The 26220-nt window shown below is 36.7% G+C and overlaps 2 protein-coding genes across 2 annotated transcripts in view; one reads left to right on the top strand and one right to left on the bottom strand.

Moving 5' to 3' along the window:
- Positions 1-436: 436 nt before the first annotated feature.
- chordc1 (cysteine and histidine rich domain containing 1) lies at positions 437-12293 on the bottom strand. Its single transcript, XM_005807059.3, has 11 exons — positions 12104-12293; positions 7608-7657; positions 7467-7523; positions 7167-7327; positions 6671-6771; positions 6291-6349; positions 4351-4421; positions 4104-4209; positions 3808-3927; positions 3648-3710; positions 437-1640 (listed from the first exon to the last, which is right to left on the bottom strand). Exons 1-11 carry the CDS (start codon positions 12165-12167, stop codon positions 1461-1463), a joined length of 1032 nt encoding a protein of 343 aa, XP_005807116.1. The 5' UTR covers positions 12168-12293; the 3' UTR covers positions 437-1460.
- Positions 12294-12412: 119 nt separating this feature from the next.
- The window catches only part of LOC102217038 (protocadherin Fat 3-like), a 78567-nt gene continuing 64759 nt past the window's right edge, over positions 12413-26220 (top strand). The window contains exons 1-7 of the mRNA XM_014471780.2: positions 12413-12753; positions 12858-12934; positions 14881-14967; positions 15075-18052; positions 18490-18624; positions 18733-18934; positions 26002-26120. Of these exons, the coding sequence (XP_014327266.1) occupies positions 15098-18052; positions 18490-18624; positions 18733-18934; positions 26002-26120 (3411 nt within the window). The 5' untranslated portion in view covers positions 12413-12753; positions 12858-12934; positions 14881-14967; positions 15075-15097. The remainder of the gene's footprint in view (positions 12754-12857; positions 12935-14880; positions 14968-15074; positions 18053-18489; positions 18625-18732; positions 18935-26001; positions 26121-26220) is intronic.

Genomic DNA, 26220 nt, shown 5'->3' with positions numbered 1-26220 from the left:
AAATCTTGCTGCTGTGGTGAATATGTGATTCAGTAATAATAGTAAAAGACACTGTGACAGTTCATTGGTCAGCTGGTTACCATGGAGACTGTATATGGATCGGAAACATTTCTGACCATGGAGCTACACCGGTTTCACACAGCCTGTTAGCATAATAAGATGTGATAGGTATTGCTGGCCTCTTAAAATAGGAGTCGAATTATGTCTTTTCCAGGCACACAGTACGATTTAACATTTTTCAACTTTTCTACTTTAGTACTGTACAGTAAGTTTTCAGTACCTAGTTTATAATTTTGAAAATTACAGGGTTTTGACTTTTAACTTGACATTGCAATTTAATTTGTGTTTTCTATCCTATCACAATGTCAATATAGTTGATACAGAAAGATTGGAAAAATCTATTGTAGAATATTCAGACTGGTTTTTTTATATAAACAAACACCAACACTCATCTTTGAATTTGCTGAACACAAATTTATTTTTTGCAGGGGGTGGAATAAACCTGTTTCCTGATGTACCTCTTATCATGGTCTCATTAAGCCAAATAAATGTCAAACATTCTAAACATAGACACATGCTGTCTAGTGTATCATTTCAATAATACAGTATTTTGCTCAAAATACTTAGTATTCATTTGGCATAGTCAAATGTTACAGTACATTTCCATTAAAACCGCAGTGTGTTGTAGTCAGAAGAAATAGTCACTCAAAGCAAAAGTGTACAAAATAAATGCAGAATATAATGTAAAAAACAGTCTAGAGCAAACCTTTGTTTCCACTGGAACAAAGGCAAAGCAAAACCTGAAGAACTAATATTTTTAATGATGTTTGTTAAAATATATTCCATTTTAAACACATATAGATACCTGGAGGACTCAAATTTAATAGAACATCTCTTCATCACGCAGACAGCCTAAATTTCTTAGGACATTAACAGAAAATATAAAACAATATTTAATAATTTATCTAATAATTGAAACTAAAGGATGGAATGCCAAAACATTACACCGCTGGAAGTGCGTAACTTCCAATTTCTCAATTATGAGACAATGTAATTTTGTAATGTAATTTTGAACCATCTTTTACCCACCGTTGTAGAGAAATGGTCACAACTATTATGATTCAATATGAGCGGCCCCGTCATCTCCGTCAAGTTGTTTTTAAAGATAACGTCAGTGCAAATACACAGGTAAGTTGTTACCTCACTGGATTAAAGTCTACATTTGTCCACGTAAAAATATTTGTAAGATATACTTAGCACTCAAGCTTTTAATTAACTCCAATATTTCAGAAAAAGTCGATAAGTAATTTTGATAATGAAGATAGATAAGGGGAAAAATTGCTGTGAATGTCAGAGAAATAAAAGAATGCTATAACTGCAAAAGAGGCAATTCTTTAAAGAGGTAAATAAGTTAAAATATGCCTTTCCTGCCTTTGACTAAGCTAGACAGAAACATGTCATCATTCGTCTCCATCCTCATCCTCACTATCACCCTCTTCTTTCTTTTCGTCGTTCTCCTTGGGTGGGGTGATGGGAGGTGGCAGGTCTAGACGAGCCCAGGACATTGGCTCTGCCTTCTTCATGGCAACTTCTATCTTGGCCGCCATCATATTTACCATGCTTTTGGTCACATCTATAACCTGGAAAGGTGAGATAGAAAGAGCAACTTGTTTAACAGCAATTAAAATAGTTTATGAACACACTTTTGTGTTGTTTTTTTTTTTGTTTTAGTAAGAGCCAAAAACTTCACTAAAGTAAGACTTTCTAAATCAAGCAGGATTACATTTGTGTACTTTAAGGATTTTCCAACATTAAATGGGCATGTGCCCAGGAGCCCTTAGCAATGAAAGAAATGATGAAAAAATGATGCAAGCTCAGAAAACATAGTCCAACTGGAAACTAATAAATGTTTCCAGAGACAACTAATCAATTTATATAAACTGTCTTCACCGACTGATGTCTCACTTAAATGGATACAATGAGCAGGGAAATTAATTCAAGATAACTTGTTTTTAACAAATTAAAATGATATATTTCTATGTAATATATTTCAAAAGATACCACAAACACAAAATTCTCACCAACGGAAAAACAGGGTTCAAAATTCTCACCAACTCATACACTCCATGCAAGCTTTGCATAACCTGATAGGATAATTATGTGTGTTTTGGTCTGTAACTTAATCTGGTAACAAATAATGTGTTAAGTATTTATAAAATTTTCATGGACCATACATATTACTAAGGTCATGAGTCAATGTAGAAAAGAAAAGTAGTACATACCTTTACTTTCTATGATGATTTATTTTATGTACGCACCTACGGTTCTTTGGTTATGCTTAGATTTTGTGAAGAAGAACATATTCTAAGTAGCACAGTGTGAAACGTTTTTTTAGAAAATGAGATGACACAAGATGACACCCGGCTAATCGGTTGCTTTAGGTCTCCCACGGCAACCCGTTTGTAACTGTGCTTGAGGCTATGGTTGCCCTGTCCCCATGCAGCTGCTGACCCACCGAGGTTCCAAGCAATAGAAGCAGTTCCACTGGAGCCGACATATTGATCAGGACTGTCCTATTTAAACTATTATTGACATGGAATTTATTCATGTCAGTAAGGTATACCAAATTCTCACATAATGCCAACGTTAAAGCACAACCAGCACAAGTTTTCCTTATATAATTGGAAGTGCTGACTGCACAGAAATAGCTTTTTTTGGCACAACTGTAGGATTGTTGATTTTACATCAACAGGAAGCATTTTATGAAATCATTATACAAATGAAATATGATGCACAAATGACATTTTGATGAGGTGGTTTAGCTCATTCATTTTAATGAAGAAAGTGGTTGTGAACAGACTATGAGCTGGAACGGTGTAAGAACGCTAGCTACTTGGTTAGAAAATGATTTGCACACAAGCTGGATGTGCCGTTGATGTTTGTCCTTACACCATCACTACTAGTTTGTTGTGTAAATGAGTAACTACCTGTTTTTTGCCTAAAGTAACAGGGTATTTTACCAACCCTATGAGTACTACTGTATTTAAAGTATGTATGCGACTGATAAATAAGAGAAGGTGTAAAGTTTTAAATGTGTCAACCCCAACTTTTCACAGAACAACTGTACAATAATTTAAAATGATAGTTTGTAAACCATCGAAGTGTTGTACAACATTAACAAATCAGTTTGTATTGCACATAAAATATAACTATCAATTGTCTTTCCACCCTCATTTAAGATAATCTCAAACTCGCAGTGCATTAACATTTTTCCCCAAAAAAATGTAGATGTGCAGAGTGAAGAATCACATGTGCATGGCATATTTGCATTTACATTTTTGCATATCTGAATGGAGGAGTGTGTTATCTAAACTTGAATGTACCTAATTCTGCATCATTTGGAATGTGCAATGAATTAAACTATAGTTTATGGCTTTAAACATCTGGTTTTGAATTTATCTCTCTATTTGGACTTAACTCCTCTGACTGTTAACATTAAAATATTAAAAACTTAAATATTTATTTTCAATATAAAAGCCAGTTTTTGTTAATGTCTCCAGTGTACTGTCAAATCCTTAGAAAATGGTCCATGCACAGCACACATAAATCATTAAAGGTTTATTTTACTGTGGTATTACTGTACTTACTCCCCACAAGCTGATATCCTGTTGAAATTCCTTCTCGCCATCAAATATAATGTGGATGTTGAGCTAGAGAAAAAAATGAAATTGAATCTTAAATAAGTAATTTAAACTCTAAGCAGTTCAGAAAAGCACAGAAATAATCAGAGTGTAGTCAGCCTCTCACTGTAGTGCTGTTGGCATCCACGTAGCTTAGCTCAGGAACGGCATTTTTGGCATATATAGAAATGATGACCTGTGTCCCTGTCTGGTGCCAGTCGAACCGGCAGGGGACCACCTTCTTCCCCTACAAAGAGAATCCAGTTAAAGCCCAGCACATCAGTCAACTTGTCCACCTCTGCTGCAAAGCAACGTCTTCATTGTGAAACCGCTTTCCAGAAACCACTAGATGGAGTTCCAGCCAAGCCTCCTCATAGACTTGCACCACAAAATGATCAATTGCTGTCAAGCTGGCACACATACCACATCTTTTTTCCTCCATAGATGTGCTCCCTTTGTGCAGCCCTCCTGAGACAGGAAGGTGTTAAAGTCAGAGGTTTTCCTTTTACAGCAGCTCCAGTATTTCATCCTGGAGAAGCAGGAGAGAAGCAATTATTCTTTTACAGTTGCCAGAAGAGAAAGGCAACTGATAAATGTCAATAAATAATGGTGTGGGATGAATTTTATATTTTATAAGCAGTATATGCTTAACATTAGCATTTATACCAACCCTTCATGGAAGATGGGGACTCCAGAGTGGAATGAGCACACGTCTGAGTCACTTGAAGGTCCCTCAAAAATCTGAGGTTAAAAACAAAAATTAGATTTTTTTAAAATGTTTTTTAAAAGACATTGATAATGTTTTATCCAGTCATAAAATCCCTTTTTGTTTTTGATCCAGTATTTATTTTGTTGATAAAAGTAAGGGTGCACCAATTCCTGGCCAATTGCAATCACCAATCTTTAAAAAGCCTGATCTACCAATTCCGATTTTGGCCGATACCGATTTTTTGTCTGAAATGTTGCTAATTATAGCATGAAAGTCACTGAGTTTGCAACAGTGGGGAGAATTAACTGCGGATGTGCAGACATGACCTGGTGGACGGGACTGTCAGTGAAACCTCTCTCAAAGCAAAGCAATAGAGGACACTGGTTGATTTTTAGACCTCTGCTGAGGTAGATAAGGTTAGGGGATAAGATTGGCTTAACATGCAAGTATTGGCCGATCACTGATCTCCCAAAATTAAGGAAATCTGGGCTGATCCATTGGTGCATCCCTACAGAAAAGCATACGACGAAGAAGAACTTAGTCAATTCTGCTGCTGCTGAAAGCATAAGAACTACTGACTATTATGGTAATGAGCGATATCGAGGGTTCCTACTCATCTTTTATGTCAAAATTAATTACTTTCCTACACTAAACTTTTCACAATTCTCAGTGCTTTTTAGTCAGTTTCTAAGGAGTATATACAAAAGTTTACTAGGAATTAATGGCGGATATTTCTACAGTGAATCGGCTTTAAAGACGAATGCTGAAACAACAACAAATAGAGTGCGCAGGGAGAGATGAAAGTAGGGGGGATATATGGATAAAGAAATGAATGTATGCATAGGTAAACATATAACTGGATAAACATTAATAAATGGATGAATTTTAGACATAAAAAACAAGAACATTCCTGTCAGCTCTATTAACTCAACAGCATGTTTTCTGTTCAAAGGGCAACCAACTTCAAATAAAGCATGCACATACATTTTCTATAATTGGTTCATTTGTTATCATCCTCAGTGACTTTATATTGTACTGTTGTGCTGTTTTTGTTCTTGTAAGTTTAACTGTGAAGCTTAAGGAAACCTCTCATTTTATCATACTATGTGTAGTAACAGTACGCTCCATTCTATTCTGTTCTTTACTGTGTAGGAACTCTGGAAGTCACAATAATATTTGTACACAAAAACAAATAAAAACAGATGAAAGAAGACTAATTTAGATTCACATCGAACGCTCATTCATTACCGCTTAGAAGCAAGAAGCCGATGAGAGTAGGTATACAAAATCAGTTCAAGTATAATTATGTAAATCAGACGGGCTACCAAACATGTCAATGTAAATTTTCCTCAAAATTCCTGTTCTGATCTTGGGGTTTCTGCTCTGACAGGTCTGATTAGCTTGAATGAAAAACTTTGCTTTCCATCCACCCTGTAGAAAATATGGAGCTTAAATTACCCCTGAGTACTAACTTTTCTTAAGGGGGATTGGAGGGTGGTGTAATGTCAAACAATAAGCTGAGATTATGGTGATTTTTTTGCTATAATTACACATGAGCATGTGTTTTTGTATGCGAGAAAATTGTGAGGGATTGCTGTAAAGTCAATGACAATGCTAGTCCAGGAGGAGTGAATGCTGCAAGTCACTGACTCGATGCAATCTGCTGGGTTTCATTAGAAACTTTCTAAACTACTTTGAATAATTAACTAAACTTACTGTACTGTTTGATTTCATATGGGATCATTCCATCTGTGATTGAACTGAAATGATTATTCTTTTTGTGAAATGGCTCTATATAAATAAACTGAACTCACTATTTTACTGATTTCCCAAGATGAGCAGTGCTACAGTTAAAAGTAAAAGTGCCACAGTTTACTACAAAACACCAAAGATTCACTTACTTTTGTACATCCTCCATTTTTACATGATGTTCCGATTTTGATCTCATCGCCATCTTCCTCTAGACAGTAAAACATCCAGAGAGAAGAAAAAAAGAGAGAAAAAAAAATCATGCACATGACAAGATTTAAAAAATGTATCATCAGTTTTGATGTGCTGCCCTCTAACTGTCATCTTTAACTCGAATATCATGACGTGAATGACACAGATGATGGGAAATTCCCAGTGGTCATCCATTAAGTTCTACTTTTAACATGACCTTCACATCTGCTGTCACAAGCACTGTTCAGATGATCTTGTAAGTACTGGATGATGAAAATATATTCAGCAAAGATAAGAAAGAGGAGTAGACGGAAAAAGAAAATCAAAATCTGTTTCCCACCTTTTGTCTCTGATATATTTTCGGATACTTTCAGTTTCTCCAACGCCTGCTTTAGAGAGGAAGAAACTTTGTGCTGCAGTCTCACCATCGGCTCATCGGGACTGTAAGAAAAATAAATATCTCAGGAAAAAAAATAGGCTTTTATGAAGTTTAAACAGTCATCATGGCAGTATTAAATCGTAATTGTTTTGCCAGTGTTCCCTTTTTAAATGCTGCTTCAAAGACAAAACAACCTAGTCTCGCTGAGGTTTGGAACTAAACAAGTAAAATTTACAATACAGAACAGTCTGCAGATCTGAAAGCATAAATATTCAGCACAATGTCCCAAAGCAACAATGAATGCAAAAAGCACATCTCTGCCCCGTTTTCCACTGTTCAAATATTAAATAACAAACACCCCGAATTTAAACTTTTACTAGGTGTATTTTTGTGTTTAGTTTGGATATTTATACTTCTCTTTCACTGACTTAGGAAAAAAGCTCTTGCAAAAACCAACCTTGGCCTGTGTATCGCCTCCTGGGGTTTCGGTGCAGAGATGATGTACTCATTAAACTTTGGTTTTTGGGCCTCCAACTCCTTTTTTTCTCCCGATGTTTTCACGTCTGGTTTCACCGGCTCAGGAGGCTTCTCTTTGTTGTGGGGTCCCTTTGTGCAGCCCTGTGAGAAGAAAGTCACTGTATTGAACTCATAAAAAGTGCTCCAAGGCCAATGGGGCCAAAAAAAGAAGGCGGTAGTCAATATCTGCTCAACAACAAAACTACTGGGGAAAATGGATGAAATAAAACAAAAAACTTACAGCGATGCTGAGGAAGTCTGAGAAGTCGGTAGTTCTTCTCTTGCAGCAGGACCATCCCTGAAAAGAAGTTACCAAAACATTAAATTAGACCAGAATGTTTGAACAAAGTACAAGCTATCAGTATGCTTTCAGGGACAATACCTTCAAAGCATCGTGGAACACTGGGACTCCTGGGTGATGGGTACAGGCATCTATGCAAACAAAAAACACAGCGTTGATTAAAGCTGTACAAAAATATGGGTATGAATTTAATCAATGCTCTAAAAATTGAACAAATCAATAATGGGAACTCACTGAACAACTCAATAACTATTACAGTTATTGAGTTAACTCAATAACTATTATAGTTATTGAGTTGTTCAATAACTGCATGTATATGTTCATGCATAAAAGTCTGCCTGTCTGTATACAATGTTACATCTCTATAATAAAGATTATCTGAAAAGATAATCTTTCAATTATCTTGTAAGATAATTGAAAAGATATCTGATTTAAAGGAGTCCGACAGTAATGGCAGGTCAAGCTAAAAATGTTCTGGTCAAACAATTTCTTGGTGCACCTCCAGTAGGGATTTCTAAATAACTGATTTTATAAATTATAATCAATAAAACATATAGTTATTCAAAGACACTTGCATCAAAACTGAGCTATTTGCATTTTTCCCAAATTATGCCAATTCATCCAGCAGCAGAACTGCAGTATGTGTAATGCTGAGCAATAATGCCACATGCCAGCTATGCTAACGCTACAGGTGATACTGATGTTTGAAAGCAACTTTAAAAGGTCAGTGAAGCTCCTGTATCTGCAACAACAAAGTAGTAAACCTCCTAGACAACATAATATGACACTGTCTGTTTAAATTTAAATTCACTGACACTGGCAGTCCGATGATGGTGTTGTGTCGGTCTGAGCTCTCATGTCGAAATGTGCTTCAAAGGTGCAAAGTTGGAAACATTCCGCACCCTTATCACAAAACATTGTGTTTCAGTGTGGTACAAATTAACATCAGAAAATATGAAATTAGCTGACGGCTCAGTCTGCTACTAAAAAGTGAAGCAACAAAACAAACCAGTTGCAACTCTGTTTAGTTCATCAAAAATCTGGGTAAGACCACATCTTGGATTTTCTCAGAGCTGCATTCTAGACTCATGTCATATTATGTTCTGTCATGTGGAAAATTTGTAAGACTTCAGCAAAGGATTAAACCTCACATTGTGCAAAAATAAAATAAAACAGTGCAGCATGAATTTTGTCAAAACATCCCAAAGAAAATTCAGCTTATTTCATCCTGAAATAGGAAATCTCAAACATAGCACATCAGTCCTAACAGGAAAATGTACCTTATGCTAGTGTGTACTCTAGTATGAAGAGCCCCCAACAACAAATCACTGTGCGGTAAATGAATAATAAAAGAAAAAAAAATCACGTTGGTAGGGAGAACAGGTGATAAATCACTTTCCATGCAGTTCTGCCTGAGCAGTGCCTCTTCCGTGCTATTGCCATAGATACACCACTTAGATATCCCTAAAGGTAATTATAATATACTCTACTGTTATGATAAAGAGACATCCTATTAAAATGGAAATTAGACTTTGACTCTAGCTTCAAGTGTCTTGGCAGTACACATATTGGATTGCTTGAAGACAGAAGAAGACGATTGTAAGGGAGTTGAAGAACTGGTGAGGGCTCTGCTATGGGAGCTAAAGACAACATCCTTAGGAATTCAAAAGCCTCTCGGTCTGTGTCTTCACATAAACAATAGCATAATAAACAAACTTCCCCTTATATTAAATAATGGAGGGATATTCAATCACATTTTCTCCTCAGCAGTTTTTGTATGTTTTTCAACTGAAGAAAAAAAGAAATCATTCAACGATCATGAGATCCCTCTAAATGCAGGAAAATAAGAAATCTAAAACATTTGGGGTGTTACAACTGTTATACTCCAAAGTAGAACCATAATAAAAAAAATCTATAACTTGTTTTATTTCAAGGTCATAAATTTAATAAAATTAAACATATCAGACATTTCTCTTCAGTTTTTTTTTTTATTCTGGTGATATCTGAACTGTCATCGCCCATATGATCTATTGTTACACTAAAAACTTGTTGTGTTGGAGGTGAATCTGTGCTGCAAACTCTGAGTTAGTAGGCAGAGTACTCTCAATTTTCACAGATTATGGTTTAACTGCAGGCAGCCAAAAGTGAAGATTTGAAATAAAACTTTCAGGTATAAGCCCCTTTGGTTATATTTAAAGGGATTACAAAGCACGCAGCTTATTTGTTCATTTAGAAGTTTCTGAGACTTTCTATCCCCTTCCAGTTATGCCTCCTTGAGAGGAGGGAAAACAGGCTTCATAAAAAGTTTTGAAAATAAAGAAGTCACCAATTACATGACAATTAGGTTTGCGCTATTTATTTAAAAGATGCTGCAAAGTGGAAAAAAAGAGAGACACGTACGCACTGATCAAGTCTTTCCTGGATGATGTCAATTTCTGATTTTCTTGAGCTGCTACTTCAGTCTCCCCCCCAAAAATTAACATCTAAAAGAGACAAATAGTGTCGCCTTTTACCACAAAAGAAATGTATATGTTGTGGGACGATGTGTTTATAACCTGAGAAAGCTGAGAGTTCCTAGTTTAATTTTTCGTTTTGATGTGTTTAATGAACAGGAAGTTGAAGAATTGATGAGGGCTCTGCCATGGGAGAGCCCTCCTATAGCAGAACATCTGATTTCTCAGAATTTGATCTGCTTGGTAATAAGACTAATATGTTTGTATTTGGAAGAACAAACAATTACTAATAATATTGAAACAATTACATTACAAATATAACAAAGATTCATGTTTTAACAAAATAGTCTTCAAATAAAAAAAATAAAGGCTAACAGATGCCTTTATCTGCACTGCTTCTCAACAGATCCTTAGTTACAATTTTAGTTAGCATATATAACTACAGTGTTATACATCAACATAGGTGACTTAAGCTTTCTTTAGAACTTAGGACTCAATGCAACTTTTAACATGAGATACTTGTCCTGAGTATAGGACTCCCTGATGTCATTAAATGGGACTCTACTATGAGTAAATGAAAATTGTAAACTGATAAACCTTTATTTCATTGTGTAGAAAAGAGTTGTAACATTTATCCTTGAAGGTAAGTACTTGGTGACTGCAGTGCTATTGTGATTATGTAAGCAAGGGAATAAAGTACCAGCATAATTGTAAATACATTCTGTCATTTTCCAAGGTTTCACTACTGCAGAGTTAATTACAGATGAACAGAAGCTGAAAATCTTTACTATAATTTATATAATCCACAATTTTTTTAGCTGATGTACTTTAAACATTGTTAAAGTAGGATTGTTATCAAAGAGGAACATCAACCTCATAGCTACAGTTAAAAATGAAGTCTTATTAGAAAAGTCTATCAAACTCTTTCACTTGTTTTGATTTTAGAAAGAAATATATGCTTTATGAAACCTTGACCATACCTCCTTATAGATCAAAATTAAACAGATGCAAACAATTGACAAAGGCTAGGTTGCAAATACCAGGCAGTTAGTTAGATATTCAATATGCAAATTGACACGCTGTGTTATGATCTATACATTATTAAAGAATTTATTTAATAAAAATATTGACAAATAAATGTGAACTAGTTCATATTAGGAGTAAATTTAGTCCACCATGTTTTCTGAACCTTTAATATCAACTAATTCAGTTTTAGCAGGATGAAACAAACTTAGACTAGTTAATTTCACACCAGACAAACACATTGCAGACTTCCTGAGTATCCTATACTTTGAGTAGGTTTTATGGCTGCATTTTGTTGTTTTACTTGGATTTAGCCTATATTATTGTAAACTGAGATTTAAGTCAATGAAATGTAATACACACTGACTGTGAATGAATAAAAAATGCTACAGGTTTCTTGTTAAAGGTAAAAGAATTTAATCCAACAGACAATTTAAGGGATCACAGGTTTTTATGGAAATACAGGTCTAACCTTACGTCTGACTTTTCACTTTTCATTAAAAACAAACAAACGTGTTTTTATAGTTTCCGGACCGAATTAGTTGGACTTCTGAGTTTTGATTAATTTAAAGAACGGAAACAAGTTTGTTTTATGAATCCCTCAAAAGAGTGCTGATCAAAGGCTGATAGGTTGTCCGATTTACACCGAAAGAAGCCGTTTGTCGAGAGGTCAGAAGAAAAACCTTTTTACTTTTAAACCCCACCAATGAGAGCTAACAATGCTGACACACCAGTATTGTTCTGGTTTTGATGAAATATACAAACGATGCCTCGCGTGTAATAAAAGTGTAGGCTTACGGGTTCATGAAACTTTCAGCTCTGCAAGCCCCACGTTGGTCCAGTTAAGTACCATGTTAACTTGCTTATAAACCTAACTAGCATCAAGGCTAAACTAGCATTAAACAACACAAAGCTTGTTCCGGGGAACGGTAGTTTGTAGTTGTAGGTTTAAAGAAAGAAGTACCAACACCTAACATGAAGTTAGCTTACATGGGCCCAATAGGCCTGCTCGCTGTAGAAATTTCCAGATGATCAGAGGTTAGCTTGCTAATATTCTCTCAACCTCCGTGACACTGCTAACTAACTGAAAGCACGACTCACCGTCTTGGTTGTTCTCTGGATCAAACCGCTGTCCGCATCCCTTATTATAACACAAGACAGACATGGTGATGTTAGCAGCAAGTTTTCAACGGTGACCAAGACTTCTAACTTGGGAGTCCGTGTGAAAGATGCAGAGAGCTGTGCCGCTGCTGCCGCTTAGCTGCCTGTGTGCCGTTTCCCTGCTCTCACTTCCGGCTGTTGTCGGCTATACTCGGCAAAACTCGGAGACCGCCCTCCACCTAGCTCCATCCGGAGAGCGTGGTCCCACATCAGCGTCAACTGATGCTGGCCGCTTTGAAACTTGCGATACAGCTCCATGGCACCACGGTGGCCACGGACTCTAACCTTGCAGCAAACGATCTATGACTGCTATAAGGTCAATTTACCATTGCACACAGCCCTCTGCACCCCGGGGTCCATCAGTCAGGTGCATGCAACTAGGGCAATATTTATTTAGTTTTACGAGGACGGCTGCATTCTAGCAGCCAGCCTCCTGTTGGAAATATTGGTTGCAAATGATTTTTGTTCTGTTGTCGCGCTCGTCTGTTTTTGCGCGTTTTGCATCGCTTTATTACTCTTTTTCTAATTTTAACGGTCAAGGAGCATGGAAACGGATTTACTTTCACTGACCACATCTGTTTCGTCAAAAGGTAGGACACTTTGCAATTTGTGATCACATCTACACAGAGTATCGCAACTGGAGCGGCATGCTGTCGCTTGAAACTGCCATAAACTCATGGATTTTTGCACGAAGGCGAGCTTTGCTGGAGCCGCATCAGAATTGGAGACGATAAGTGTCCCCCAAACATCTGCTGGGACCGTCTCTCAGTGGTAGGTTTCTGTCATTAAATTATGGGTCTAAGGTCTAAGCTGGTTTTGGGATTGATGTAATGTCAGTGCAACACAATTAATCAGAGTCGTGTGTAATTACTCCTTTCTCTCTTTAATAATAAACTAAAAAAATATATGGAATCTCAGCAGTATTTTCAAACATATGTTAAAATATCCATAAAATGCAATACAACATATCCATTTTTTTTCTTGGTTTTGCAATAAAGTGATATGAATGAATCTGTCAAAATGAATCTGTTACAACAATATCTGGCCGATTCAATTCCTAAATAGGGTGACTTTTGTCTCGTCTTAAACTAATTACAAAGACTAAAAAGAAATTTTAAGGTTACAACAATCGTTTCTGAAAGCTTTATTTTTTTGCTTTTTGACAAAAAATAAAGCTTTTTTTTTTTTTTTTAAAAAAAAGCTTTATTTTCTGTTAACATGGAGGGTGGGCCTGGGTCAGTGATTCTCAGGGCATGATAATTCTTTCATGGCATCACAGTTTTTATTAAATGATTTTAAACAGCAATAAATCATATAAAATTGCTCATAGTAAAAAAAAAGTGCCCCTTTTTCTTTAGATTTCTTTTGATTTTTCTTTTTTCACACTTAAGTTCCAGATTTTCAATAAAATGTTAAAACAGACATGTCTTAACATGTAAATGCAAAAAGAAGGATTTAAAGAAACCCATTTATTAGGGGCAAAAAAGGTATACAAACCAACCTGACCCTATATGTACACAATATGAATCCATCTTGATCATGGAGTAACTTCCACATTTGTGATTCAATTTCACTGGCCACACCCTGCAGTTGTTACTGCCTGAAGCAAAATTAAGAAATCCCTTCATTTGTGTTGGTATTATGGGTTGCTTTTCATTTTTAGGACCTGGACGATTTGCCGTAATTGATGGAGCAGCTCTCTAACACACACTTAGATTGTGAAGGAGGACAATGAGCCAAAACACAGCAGCACCTCTGAATGCTTAAAAACACAAAAGGAACATCTCAATCAAAATTTAGATTTGATTGTGATCCTGTGACATGACCTAAAACAAGCTGTTCATTCTTAAAATTTCTTTCTTTGCCAAATTGTTTAAATTGTGACGGAATTTAAACAATTTGGCAAAAAAGAGTGGACCAAAATGCCACCACAGAGATAAAAGAGAGTCATTGCCAATTATTACAAACAGCCAAAATAATGCTTTTCCACTTAGGACCTGGTTGAATTGAGTAGCTTTTTTTTTACCTTAGTAAGGAAAAATTTTAGTTTCAAATACTGTAAATGTTTTTGTTATCTAATTATGACTGAGATTAAAATTAGTTTGATGATCTGCAATATTTACATATGATGAGAAAGCAAAAACAGAAAAAATTGGACAAATACTTTCTTCCCAGCAATGTAGTGTCCATGTTTTCCCAAGATGAAAATATTTTCAGCTGACCATGACTTTCTATAAAGCAAAGTAGAAGTGTATTAGCCTTTTCCCCACCAGTTTGGCCTGAGCAGCAACACGTGGGGGACGAACAGGTCTGCATTACCTCATTCTTTAGACAGCTAGAAAAACCCCACCTTTTATGGCATGACATTATAGGAATTTTAAACCATAAGCATGGTACCATGGGAAATTTTAACTGTTTCAGAAACAATGACATAGTAGTCACAAGTAATAAATGTATTGTAGCCTTTTCAGCTGACACAGCAACATGTAGGGGAGGGGCAATGCTGCACTACCCCTCAAGCAGCCAAACAAAAACTCTGGTGTTTGGCAGTTCTTCTTGCATCTCAGTAAAAGGACTGCATTTGACAGCAATGAAAATGAGCATGTTCAAACTTATATTATTTTAATACCATGGTATTTTCATACCAGAAACAAACCCATAACTTAAGCTGGGTTTTTTATTTGTTGCCTAAAGAGATCTCATTTTATCATTTTCAGAAGTCGGTGTCAAAATGCAAGCCACTGTTGTACGGCCAGCTGCGCTGTCATTAAAAGAGGAAACATCTGTACTCCTGAAATGTCTTTGTAAGTTTTTATCCTATAATGATTTTTCAAATCTTTTGCGTAGACATATCTTAAACATTTATCAACTAAATTCAGGTCTGTTCTTTGTCATTTTTTTTCTTTAACAGGATGTCTCAATGATGGAATATTGATGAAGCTTAATCTGTGGGGAAATATGCTTCCTCTACCCACTTTTTTTCTTTTCTTTTGTTTTGTTTTATGCATATTCCTCTGTTTACCCAACATCCAAGCCCAGTTTTCATCCACACCTAGAGGCTTGTTGCTCTTCACCCAGCCATCCTATAATGCTACAATCTTTGAGAACTCAGCAGTAAGAACCTATATCAGAAGTGAGGTGAAAATGGGCATCACTCTTGTGCCATCCTGGCCTTTAGACTTGAAATATTCAATTGAGTCTGGAGACACCGATGGCATCTTTCAAGCTGAGGAGTTTGTAATGGGAGATTTTTGTTTTTTACGTATAAGCACTAAAGGAGGCAACGGTGCCACGCTGAATCGGGAGGTACAGGACAATTACACTCTGACAGTCAAGGCATCTGCCCATATTGGTCTGCAGACCTTGGTCACTATATTTATCAAGGTCTTGGACACAAATGACCTCCGACCACTCTTTTCTCCAACCTTCTATTCATTTGTTGTTTCTGAAAGTGCACCCCTGGGCACCAGCATTGGACGAGTAACAGCTACAGATGCTGATATTGGCTCCAACGGGGAGTTCTACTACTTCTTCAAGAACAGAGTAGAGCTCTTTGCCGTTCATCCAACCAGTGGGGTCATAACCCTCACAGGTCGACCCAGGATAGACAAAAGAGAAAAATTTGAACTGGAGGTGCAGGTGGTTGACAGAGGAATGAAACTCTATGGAAATAATGGCGTCAGCAGCACTGCTCGGTTAGTCTTAACTGTGGATAGGATTAATGAATTTGCTCCTGTTCTCAGCGCAGTAGCAGTTGCTCCGTCTTTGATAGACAAGGACCTCATCTATGCCGTACTGACTGTGGAGGATAAAGATGAGGGGTTATCTGGGGACATAGAGTGGGTTTCCATTATTGAGGGAGATCCTTTTGAACAATTTGTCATTGAGAGATTAGCTTTTGGGAATAAATATAGGGTTAAATCCTCAGAGTTGATCAACTGGGAAACATATCCCTATGGCTGCAACTTAACTTTCCAGGCCAAAGACAGAGGTATGCCTCCAAAATTTTCCAATACCCAAGTTGTTCAGTTAGTGGTTACAAAGCAAGACCCAGTATTGGCAAACTTTGAGAAAGATGTTTATGTAGTCAAGGTGAGTGAAATAGCTCCCCCAGGCACTATTGTGGAGGTGGTGAAAATATCCCCAGCTCCTCTGAGTGTCAATTACAGTTTCAGGAGCCACTCAGATCCAATGTACTTTGATATAAACCCTTTGACTGGAATTGTTATGACCATAAGGCAGCTGACAAAGATATCCCAGGATTTCATGGAGATGGAGGTAATTGATTATGTCAGTCAACAGCAAGTGAGGGTTCAAATTAACATAGAAGATGCAAATGATAACTCTCCTGTATTCAGCAAGCCATCCTATGATATTGCAATTAATGAGAGCTTACCTATAGGGACTGTTGTTCTTGTGGTGTCTGCTGTGGACAGTGATAAAGGAGAAAATGGATATGTAACTCACACAATCAATGGCGAGGAGTTTATTCCATTTAGTATAGACCAGGACACAGGGGAGTTGACGATCACAAGAGATCTGGACTTTGAGTCCTCGGAGGATATTTATATTTTTGCAGTGCGAGCTTCTGACTGGGGTTCGCCCTACAGAAGAGAAACAGAGGTTAATGTTACCATTCGGGTGGTAAATATTAATGATAATAAGCCTGCTTTTGAGAAGGTTTCTTGCAGAGGCATGATAAGTCGTGATTTTCCAGTGAACCAGACCATTGTTACTTTGTCGGCCATAGATATAGATGAAGTTGGAATGGTGAGGTACAAGATACTGTCTGGGAACGAGTTAGACAATTTTGAATTAAATCCTAACTCTGGGGCTTTGTCACTGAAAAGATCGTTTGCATCAGACAGTTTAAAAAATTCTATATTTAACCTGAAAGTGGCTGCAACAGATGGTGAGATGTCCTCCGATCCGACATTCGTTAATATATCAGTGGTGAGAGGCAGGATGCCACCCAATGGGTTCACCTGCAAAGAGACCAGGGTAGCCCAGTTTCTTGCAGAGAAAATGGTCTCCAAGGCATCTGCAATGGCTAAACCAAGATCTGATGAAAGATACATAGACCTTTTCTCTACAAACAAACAAGCTCCACAGTTTGAAGCTCTGCCTACAAGCATTCTTGTGCGAGAGGATCTGAGTCCTGGTTCCAGCGTTTTTCAGGTGCGGGCACGAGATGCTGACATTGGTTTTAACGGTCGTGTTCTTTTTTCTATTTGTGACGGTAACAAAGAGAACAGCTTCAATATCAACATGGAGAGTGGCCTGATAGCTGTTTTGCAACCACTGGATCGTGAGAGACAGGATCGCTATTTTCTGAATATTACCATCTATGATCAGGGAATTCCTCAGATGTCCAACTGGAGACTGCTTACAGTGATCATTGAGGATGCAAATGACAATAATCCTCAATTTTATCAAGACAGTTACTCTGCCATTGTTTCAGAAAACGCAGACCTCGGCATGGAAGTAATTGCAATTACTGCTTTTGACAGGGACATAGGCCAGAATGGACAGTTCTCCTTTAGAATGCTCACCAGTGTCCCTCAGTTTGGTATTGACAGTGAAACTGGAAGTGTATTTGTTGCAAGTCAACTGGACAGAGAAGCACATCCTGTATTCATATTGAAGGTTGAAGTGAGAGACAAGGCTGAAAGAGGCACCCAGAGGTCATCGGTAACTACTCTAAGCATAATAGTGGAGGACATCAATGACTGCTCTCCAGCTTTCATCCCCAGCAGCTACATTACCCGGGTACCAGAGGATCTGCCTCCTGGAACTGTGATCACTTGGGTGCAGGCTCAGGACCCAGATGTTGGACCTGGTGGACAAGTCCGATATTCATTGATCAATGACTTCAATGGCACTTTCGAGGTAGGTTTTGTCTGAGTACGCATAATCTATAATGTTTTGTGCAGCAGAACGTAATTATTGACATGCAAAATTTCACTGTTTCCCATGTAATTAGCAGAAATTAATCAATGATAATTAAATCTATTTCCATATGTGAATTTGAGAAACATATATTTTTTAAAAAGCCCTACAAAGTGAGCCCAAAATCAAGAGATATTTTAATAATTTCCGTAGCCCAGAAAAAATGTCTTGAAATCTCACCACATTTTGCAACTGGTTCATATCCCTTTCAGTCTCAGAAAACCTATTTTTTATGCACAAAATAAAAATATAAAAATAGAACACATACCGTAAATCCCTATTAGGTATGCATACGTATATATTTGTGCAAGATTTTCTAATATTTAAAAGGCAGTTGATGAAGAAAATGACTGTGCCCAATAAATTTCTCTGTGCAGATCAGTGCTATGACCGGCATGCTGAGGATAAACAAGGAACTAGACTTTGAGACGAAACAGTTCTTTAACCTAACTGTTGTGGCAGAAGACAGAGGAATCCCAAGCCTTCGGAGTGTCACATTTGTGGAGATTGAGGTGCGTAAAAGAGTCGCACATAAATAGCTTATGTCACTGATAGCAAACAAACATAAATCCACACACTTTCTTCCATCCAAATTAAAATCAACTATCACTTTTCTTCAGGTGGCGGACGTCAATGAAAATTTGTATGCCCCCTACTTCCTTGACTTTGCTGTGAAAGGTTCAGTAAAGGAGAACTCTCGCACAGGAACAAGTGTCCTGACAGTCATTGCTAAAGATGATGACAGGGGACGAGACGGCGTCTTGAGATACTCTGTCCGTGGAGGCAGCGGACTGGGCACTTTTACCATCGACGAAGACACAGGTGTGACACTGGATCAATTTTGAAGCCTATTTATGTGAAGTGGAAATCCAATAATGTGCAGCACAATGCTTAGAATACAGATGACTAAATGAATTGCCAATAGGGAACCTTACCAGGTCATAAGCTTGTAATGATGAGTTCCACATTTGTATGAGTGCTGTTCCGTTTTGAGTTTTTCATTACTTTTGTGCTTTTTTTTGTAAGTAATGAAACAGCCTAACCTTGTGACCTCCAGTTTCTTTTGTAAAAAAAAAAACACAAACAAAAAAAATGCATATTAGGGGTAGAAAGTTAGGACAGTGTGTTGTACAGCCATAGTGAGTGTATAGCTGTGACCTCACACAGGAGCTGTGTACTGGGAGATCATTACTGTAATGATGGCAGCATGGTAGCGGCAGTCGCTGGGCCTCAGGCAGCACCATATAACTGATCTAGTGCTGTGCAGATAACAGTGATCAAGGGTGTCCTGCGCAGCAGCCCACCGTTTCTAAGTATTGAGAAATAAATGTGACTTATTTAAGAGGCGTGACCCAGAATGAGAAGGTACTTGAAATACAGTAGGTGCAAGATACTGCAATAATTTTTCCATGAAGAATCGTTGCAGGATCTTGCCAGTACAGCATCTACTGTATGTCGCTGGAGGTTTTAGACCTATTTTTCTGCATCTCTCTCCATGCTGGTGAAACATTTAAACTGGGTTTGTTCAGTTCTACTTAACTGTGGAGCACTCTGGGAATGAAAAAGACTTTTTATACATTTGCTGGTTTTTAATCTTGCTGTTGTCACAGCCAATGTTGTAAAAGAAAATTTGCTAAAGTGAGAATAACATAAGTTAAATAAGTACAAATAAGTATTTGTAACTTTATTATTTAAAGCTGTCTGTCAGTCCTCTGCTTGCTAACATGCTCCTCTGAAATGTGCAAGAAGAAAACCTAAAACAGAAATGTTATGTATTAGATGTGACTTATTCAGTGCTTGGTATTTTTAATTTATGGTATCCAGTTTAGCATGCTATAAAGGCTCTTTCTTTTTCAAAACAAAAATATATTGCTCTCTTGTTTTAACATTTCCATGGCACCTACACAGGACTTGTAAGTTTCAAAGTATTTGACAGTTCGTATTGGCAGACATCATAGAACTGATTAATGAAATTAATTAGCCTATGATTTATAAAGCTGCATATGCGGACCAAAAGTTCTGCATAAGCAGTGGCAGTAGTGTGAGGAGTAAATGCAATACTAATTGAAAACATAAGTATCTGTTAATATTTCAGCTCTGAACTTTTGCATGAATTAAGTGGCACAAATAGTGTTTTCTCTTGGTGCCCTTTTCCTCTTACCTCATGTTGCGCTACTGTATATAAACTACACTGGAAGCTTGTATTGACATTTAAGGGGCTAATTATTATTGACTGTAGTTGAGAGTGAAACAGATGGACAGAGAGAGTGACTCTGTTAACTTTTCTAAAAACGACATGCAGTTTTTTTCAGATTATAACTCTACCTATTAAGAAAAAAAGCTAGCTAAACCACACTAACACTCAATGCAGGTATGAGTTCTTCCTTTGTTAAATCATGAAGTAACTGTAATAAATTCACACCAAGGTCTGATTACTGCATGTTGAATCCAGAAAGTACTTAAGCATAACCTGTCTGCCAGGATGAAGTAGGCAAATAAGTCTCAAAAAGCAACACATCATGAAAAATGCAAAGGCAAATCCTTTTTCCGACTATATTTACATATGCAGTCTCATATGTTTACTGTCTAGTTTGTGCTCATAAAGAAACAATGTTGGAATACATGAAGAAACCCTGCTTGGAGTCATCATTCACTTTGGTGTTAAAACCTCAGTGAGGAACATCACAGACAGTGAGAACGTTTATTGAGTGCAGATTTTCCAGGGGAAATCAAACTGCTTGTTAGAGCAGAAACTAAAAGGAGAGAGGAGTGGAAGTGAAAGTGAAGAGAGGAAGGAAGAGGATGCAGGGGGGAGTTTGGAGTGCATAAAAAGTGTCAGAAGAAAATACAGCTTTCTTCCTTCCAGGTTCTTTTATGTTTTTTTCTAATCTTGCAGTTATTTGTTGTTTTTCTCTCCTAATATAATAAGCATAAAAAATACCAAGCCATTTTGTGTCAAATGAAAAGGTTGAACAAGGACATGTATAATTTGATTTATCTCATTGTGCTGAAGAAGTCAGCTGTGGACAGCACTTAAGTCTGTCCTTCTATGGTGCATTTTGCTGCCGTATTGAGTCCCTGATCTGGCTGCATGTGAATCTGGCTCTCACTGCCAAACTAAGTATATGAAGAAAAGGGGATTTAGACAGGGAGAGATAGAAATAAATAAATGAAACAGAGAGAAAATTAGAAGGAATGAGGTCTTGTGTTTAGGTTCTTGTACCGTATGTCTTATATCAGCCCTGCTCTTAGTTTCAAAACAGGCTCTTTGATGCGTTATGTAGGGCATGACGCCTTCGTTGTCTGGAGTATTTTCCACTGATAAAGGCCTTCTATTCCTCTATTTGATATTTAGATGTTTCTTCCATGTCCATTAAGGCACTGATGAAAAAAACATGGTCACTTTATCAAAAGAAATGTAGGATCCTTTCTGGCTTATATCCAAAGCTGGCTGAACTTTAAACAAAAATTTGTATTCCTGTCATTGGGCAGGGAGGACTAAAGCTTCCATATTTCTCATTGGACATCTGTCAGGAGCTCCTCTATTAGTGCACTTTGCAAGCTCCATATTTGTCAAAGTCAAGATAAAGTACTTGTTAAGTCACATGGAGACACATTTAAGAAGCATACATTTCACATTTATTAAAAATTAATGGGCTGTACTTTCATGTTGCATGCAGATCAGTTTCTCAAGAGAAAAATGATGACAATATTTTCCAATCAGTCTTGGCATTGATCATTTGCTAGCATTAATTAGATAGTTAGGTCACTAACATGTTTCTCATGGATGGGGATGTAAACGAACCTGATGGATGGATGTAAAACCTTGCTGGGCTGCACAACTTCTGCATTAGAGAATGTGGCGTGACCCTTCAATTTTTTTTTGTCCACTCTTTCAAGTGTGTTATTTATGGTGAGAGTGGAGGCTGTCAAGTCCGATTCATATTGAATCTGGTGAATGGTGGCTGTCGGTTTTAAAGTTCAAAGAGCTTTTGAAAGAGCCGGCTCTGTTTTCCTTGTCGCTCTGTCGGGACTATTTGACAGCGATGAGATGTGTTTTGAAAAGGACATGGTCAAGGACAACAGGGCAAGCATGTGTCTTAGCAAACACTTTTGCTATGCATTGCATGTGTCCTGGGTTGGCTGCTTAGTCCTAATTTAATTGATGGTTTCCCCATTATTAACACCTTTATTAAAGGTGTGAAAGTACATGGGGAGTTTGTGGCTGACTAGCAAAGTTAGAGAAGAGACGTATAATAAATAATATATATTATGTTTTATAATATATATAAAGTTATATATTATGTTTTATAATATATATAAAACATAATAAAACATAAAATCTTCAATCTTTTATTGGAGATTGTAGGAGTTCAGGGAAAGTATTACAGATACACTGAGGAGTCTTTTCTTGGCTGATAATGACTACTAGCTTTGTTGAGGGCTTACCAGCTGATTCCAGTTTTGACCAGTTCTGTCATGATTTTTTTTCATAGTGTTTGTAATTTTGAATCCTTCATAAAACTAAGGAATTACCAGATCTTTTTTTGTTTTGTTTTCAACTCAAAAATGTGTATCAAACTGTTGGTTGATGAAACAAATATTTTGGGAGTTTTTAGTTTTGATTCATTTACTGTATACAAAACTAGAATTTTGTATACATTTTGTAGGCTGCAGATCACAATTGAAGATAATTTACACTAAGTTGGCTGAATGATTGGTGCATCTTTAGTATGTATGAAAAGGACTTTCTGCCATGATTATGCTTTCAGCACATGATTTTACACTGTCACATTACACTGATATAATCTTAACAGTGTTAATATATATATATATATATATATATATATATATATATATATATATATATATATATATATATATATATATATATATATATATATATATATATATATATATATATATATATATATATATATATATATATATATACAGTACAGACCAAAAGATTGGACACAACTGTGTGTCCAAACTTTTGGTCTGCACTCAGTTCAGACCAAAGGTTTGGACACACTTTCTCATTGAATTCAATGAGAAAGTGTGTCCAAACTTTTGGACTGTACTGTATATATATACATATTATTTAGCCAATGTGTTTATTTCCCATCTGTCATTTTTTTAAGGGATGCATGCATCCCTTAAAAACCTGACCTGACTTGGTGGAAATCCCTTGCTCAGCTGCAGCTTAGTGAAGGTTCAATAATATCAGCATTATGTAGAAACTGGTGTTCCAATCACCATTATTTCAGGTGTCCAAAATAAGCAAATAATGGCCGACCTTGCAGAGCAGGTTGTATGTATGTCTGCATTAAGCAATTTGCAAATTAATATTTGAAACGTAGTTTAAAACAGAGTTCAAAACTTCAAGTACTATGAACATTCAAGAATTAAAGCCACAAGCAAGTAAAAATTAACCTGGTTGTTAAGATCTTAAAGCACTTCCAAGTTAGTCTGGAACACTTTGCTGCAACATGGTTTAAATATGAAAGATTAATTTGGCACATCAATAGGCACTTTCAGCATCGCAAGGTCACAAAATGTTTTCAAATACTAATCAGTAGCTATTTATTTGAATCTATTCTAATAATGGTAATTAAGTTTGTCTTTGCAAAGGGACTCTAATAAGCAACAGGGATAGTAGCAATATTTGGGTTTTGATAACCATATGAGACCCAGAGTAAATGATTACTTCTCATTTCTGAGCAGTAATCAAAGACTGTAAATTAATCAAGTTCTATACTTCAGTGCCAATTTGTTAGGCAGTTGTGAACATGTAGTGTGATGCAATTCCAACATCCACATTTCCAGCATTTGGCAAATATTCTATAGCTGATTCACTTTAAATCATCTCAGTTCACAAACAGATATATCACACTTAAAAACATCTCTCTGACAAGTTTCATGAAATTAAATGAGGGTTTACTGATAAAGCACATTACCAATATGTTTAACTTGCAGAAAATATATTTCATCTATTTCAGTAATGAGTCACACTGCTTAATTGTTTGTGTAATTTGGCCTGGATATTTCAGAACTATTTCGTCATTAATGAAAGGAATCATTTGGACCAACAAGACCATAAAAATACTCTATCATTACAGTTTTATGTACTTTTTTTTGACAAACTTTTGTACCTTTTTCTTACTCTCTCATGGCTGTGGGCAGGAAGGTTTAATGATTTAAAAAAGGTTTTAAAAGGTTAAAAAAGGTTTTTAAAAAATCAGCTTTTACCTTTTGAGTATCTACTACGTACAACATTCTTATTGTTGAATTCACTTAGCTTTATTCTGAATAAACTTTGTAGATAATGTTACCACACTGCAAAAAAGGCACTGTAACACAGTATAATTTTATTTGCTATTAGGCAGAGCTACTGCATTTTGTTGTACAATAAAAATAATCCATGAACAGCTGAGAACAAACTGAGCAGGGTGTTTTACATGGAGAAGTATGATGCAATCAGAATATTTATGTGGGAGATGGTAAATTTAAGCATACAAACATAGTTTTGAGAGAGAGCAAAGCATATTTCTAAACAAGCATAATTTTTAAAGCCCATTTGCAAAGTTTAGAGAAAGATCAGTGAAACATCAGAGATCAAAAACAAGTTCATATTTGGAAAATGCATGCCATGTGTTTTGGAAGGAATAACCTCCCATGCAAAGCAAAACTGCACTAGATTGTAGGTTTCCTCAAACGTCTTGAAGAAACTGTGTGAAACTCTCAAACTTCCTCACCTGTACTGTTTTGTCTAATATGAACTGCGATAATTGGTTTGTATTTCTTATCAGTGGTCTGCAGTTTGTACTGCTGAATTTACTTGACTAGTTTTCTGTATGCAGTGATGTCAGTCCCACATGCTGTTGTACTATTCCATGAATCAGTTTTTGGGCAAAATCATTACAAAGTTTTGCAAAAGAGAAAACGAAAATTAAAATAAATCCAGCTTGAGCAGGATTGAATGTGAGTAGCATGATGCAATCCAGAGGAGAGCACTTTAATCTAAGAGGTATTAAATTTGAGTTTTCAGGCAGAACAGTGCAAATTTGCAAGCAATCAACAGTTTTTGGAATGTGTGATCAGTTTTTAAAGGTGAACAATGTAACATCTGAGGCTGAAAACAGAGTCCTGCTAGTAATAGGTACTCTTGGGTTTTAGAGGGAAATCTTTCCCATACAACCAGAAGTTGCTTTTTCTACATAGTTTATTCAAATATATTTAAATAAACTGGGATTTAAAATCTTGCTCTGCTATGCTGGCATGACATATATAACATAAAAAAAGAATTTTGTTAGGTCATGAAGGCATGAGTGTTTTTGTGTCATTCCTAAAAGTTTAGACAATGCAGCATGACTGATTTATAGAAAGTAATAAAAGAGGCTTCCATTTGTCATCTTGGGTGTGTGTGTTTGTGTGTGTGCGCGTGTTCTTTTTGTCCCTGAAGAGGTCACCAAAGCTGTCAGCCACTCATCTTCCTTAAGGCCACTAAACACGCCTCAGTCAGGGTGTATGAGTGTCTGGGTGTTTTTTGTTTGGTGCAGGGCAGTTCAGAGTACGTTTAGCACTGAGCAAATAGCAGTGGGAGCAGTTTGGTCAGCTGTGATTAGCTGTAGAGAGGCTGAAACATTGAAGGTGACTACAGAGGCGCTACTAATGCCTGTGAATGTCACTGAAGCCAGGACACAGAGTTAAGTTTAAATGTGTCTCTTTGCAACAGGAAACTTAGTATTCAAAGACTTTTCCCACGAGACCTTTTAAGGATGTATCCCTTTGATAATACCCAATCTACATTCCACCCACCTAAAAGACATACATTGGCATTGTCTAACCAAGTCACGGCTGCATTAATGTTTCTGTTTCCTCAACAGGGATGATTTATACTGCTGGTAACTTGGATTGTGAGACCAAAAACTCCTACTGGCTCACTGTGTATGCCACAGACAGAGGGATTTCGCCCATGTCAGCTTCAGTTGAAGTCTTCATTCAGGTAATGATCATTTGCTGAGATTTTTTTTGTCTGTATATAGTGCATGCCAAATATCAAATGTAGAGGTGTGAGCATTCATTAGCATTATAAGATGATTATA

The sequence above is a fragment of the Xiphophorus maculatus genome, chromosome 11, assembly GCF_002775205.1.
Source record: "Xiphophorus maculatus strain JP 163 A chromosome 11, X_maculatus-5.0-male, whole genome shotgun sequence".
Lineage (NCBI taxonomy): Eukaryota > Metazoa > Chordata > Actinopteri > Cyprinodontiformes > Poeciliidae > Xiphophorus > Xiphophorus maculatus.
This window is presented reverse-complemented; position numbering and strand designations above follow the sequence as displayed.

Bases quoted from the DNA above. Each gene is read 5' to 3' on its own strand.
- chordc1 (XM_005807059.3), bottom strand. From the start codon at position 12,167: ATGTCTGTCTTGTGTTATAATAAGGGATGCGGACAGCGGTTTGATCCA. The intron at 6,350-6,670 runs GTGGGAAACAGA...TTTACTGTCTAG, and splicing joins AAATATATCAGAGACAAAAG to AGGAAGATGGCGATGAGATC. The intron at 4,422-6,290 runs GTAAGTGAATCT...TTTTAACCTCAG, and splicing joins AAAATGGAGGATGTACAAAA to ATTTTTGAGGGACCTTCAAG.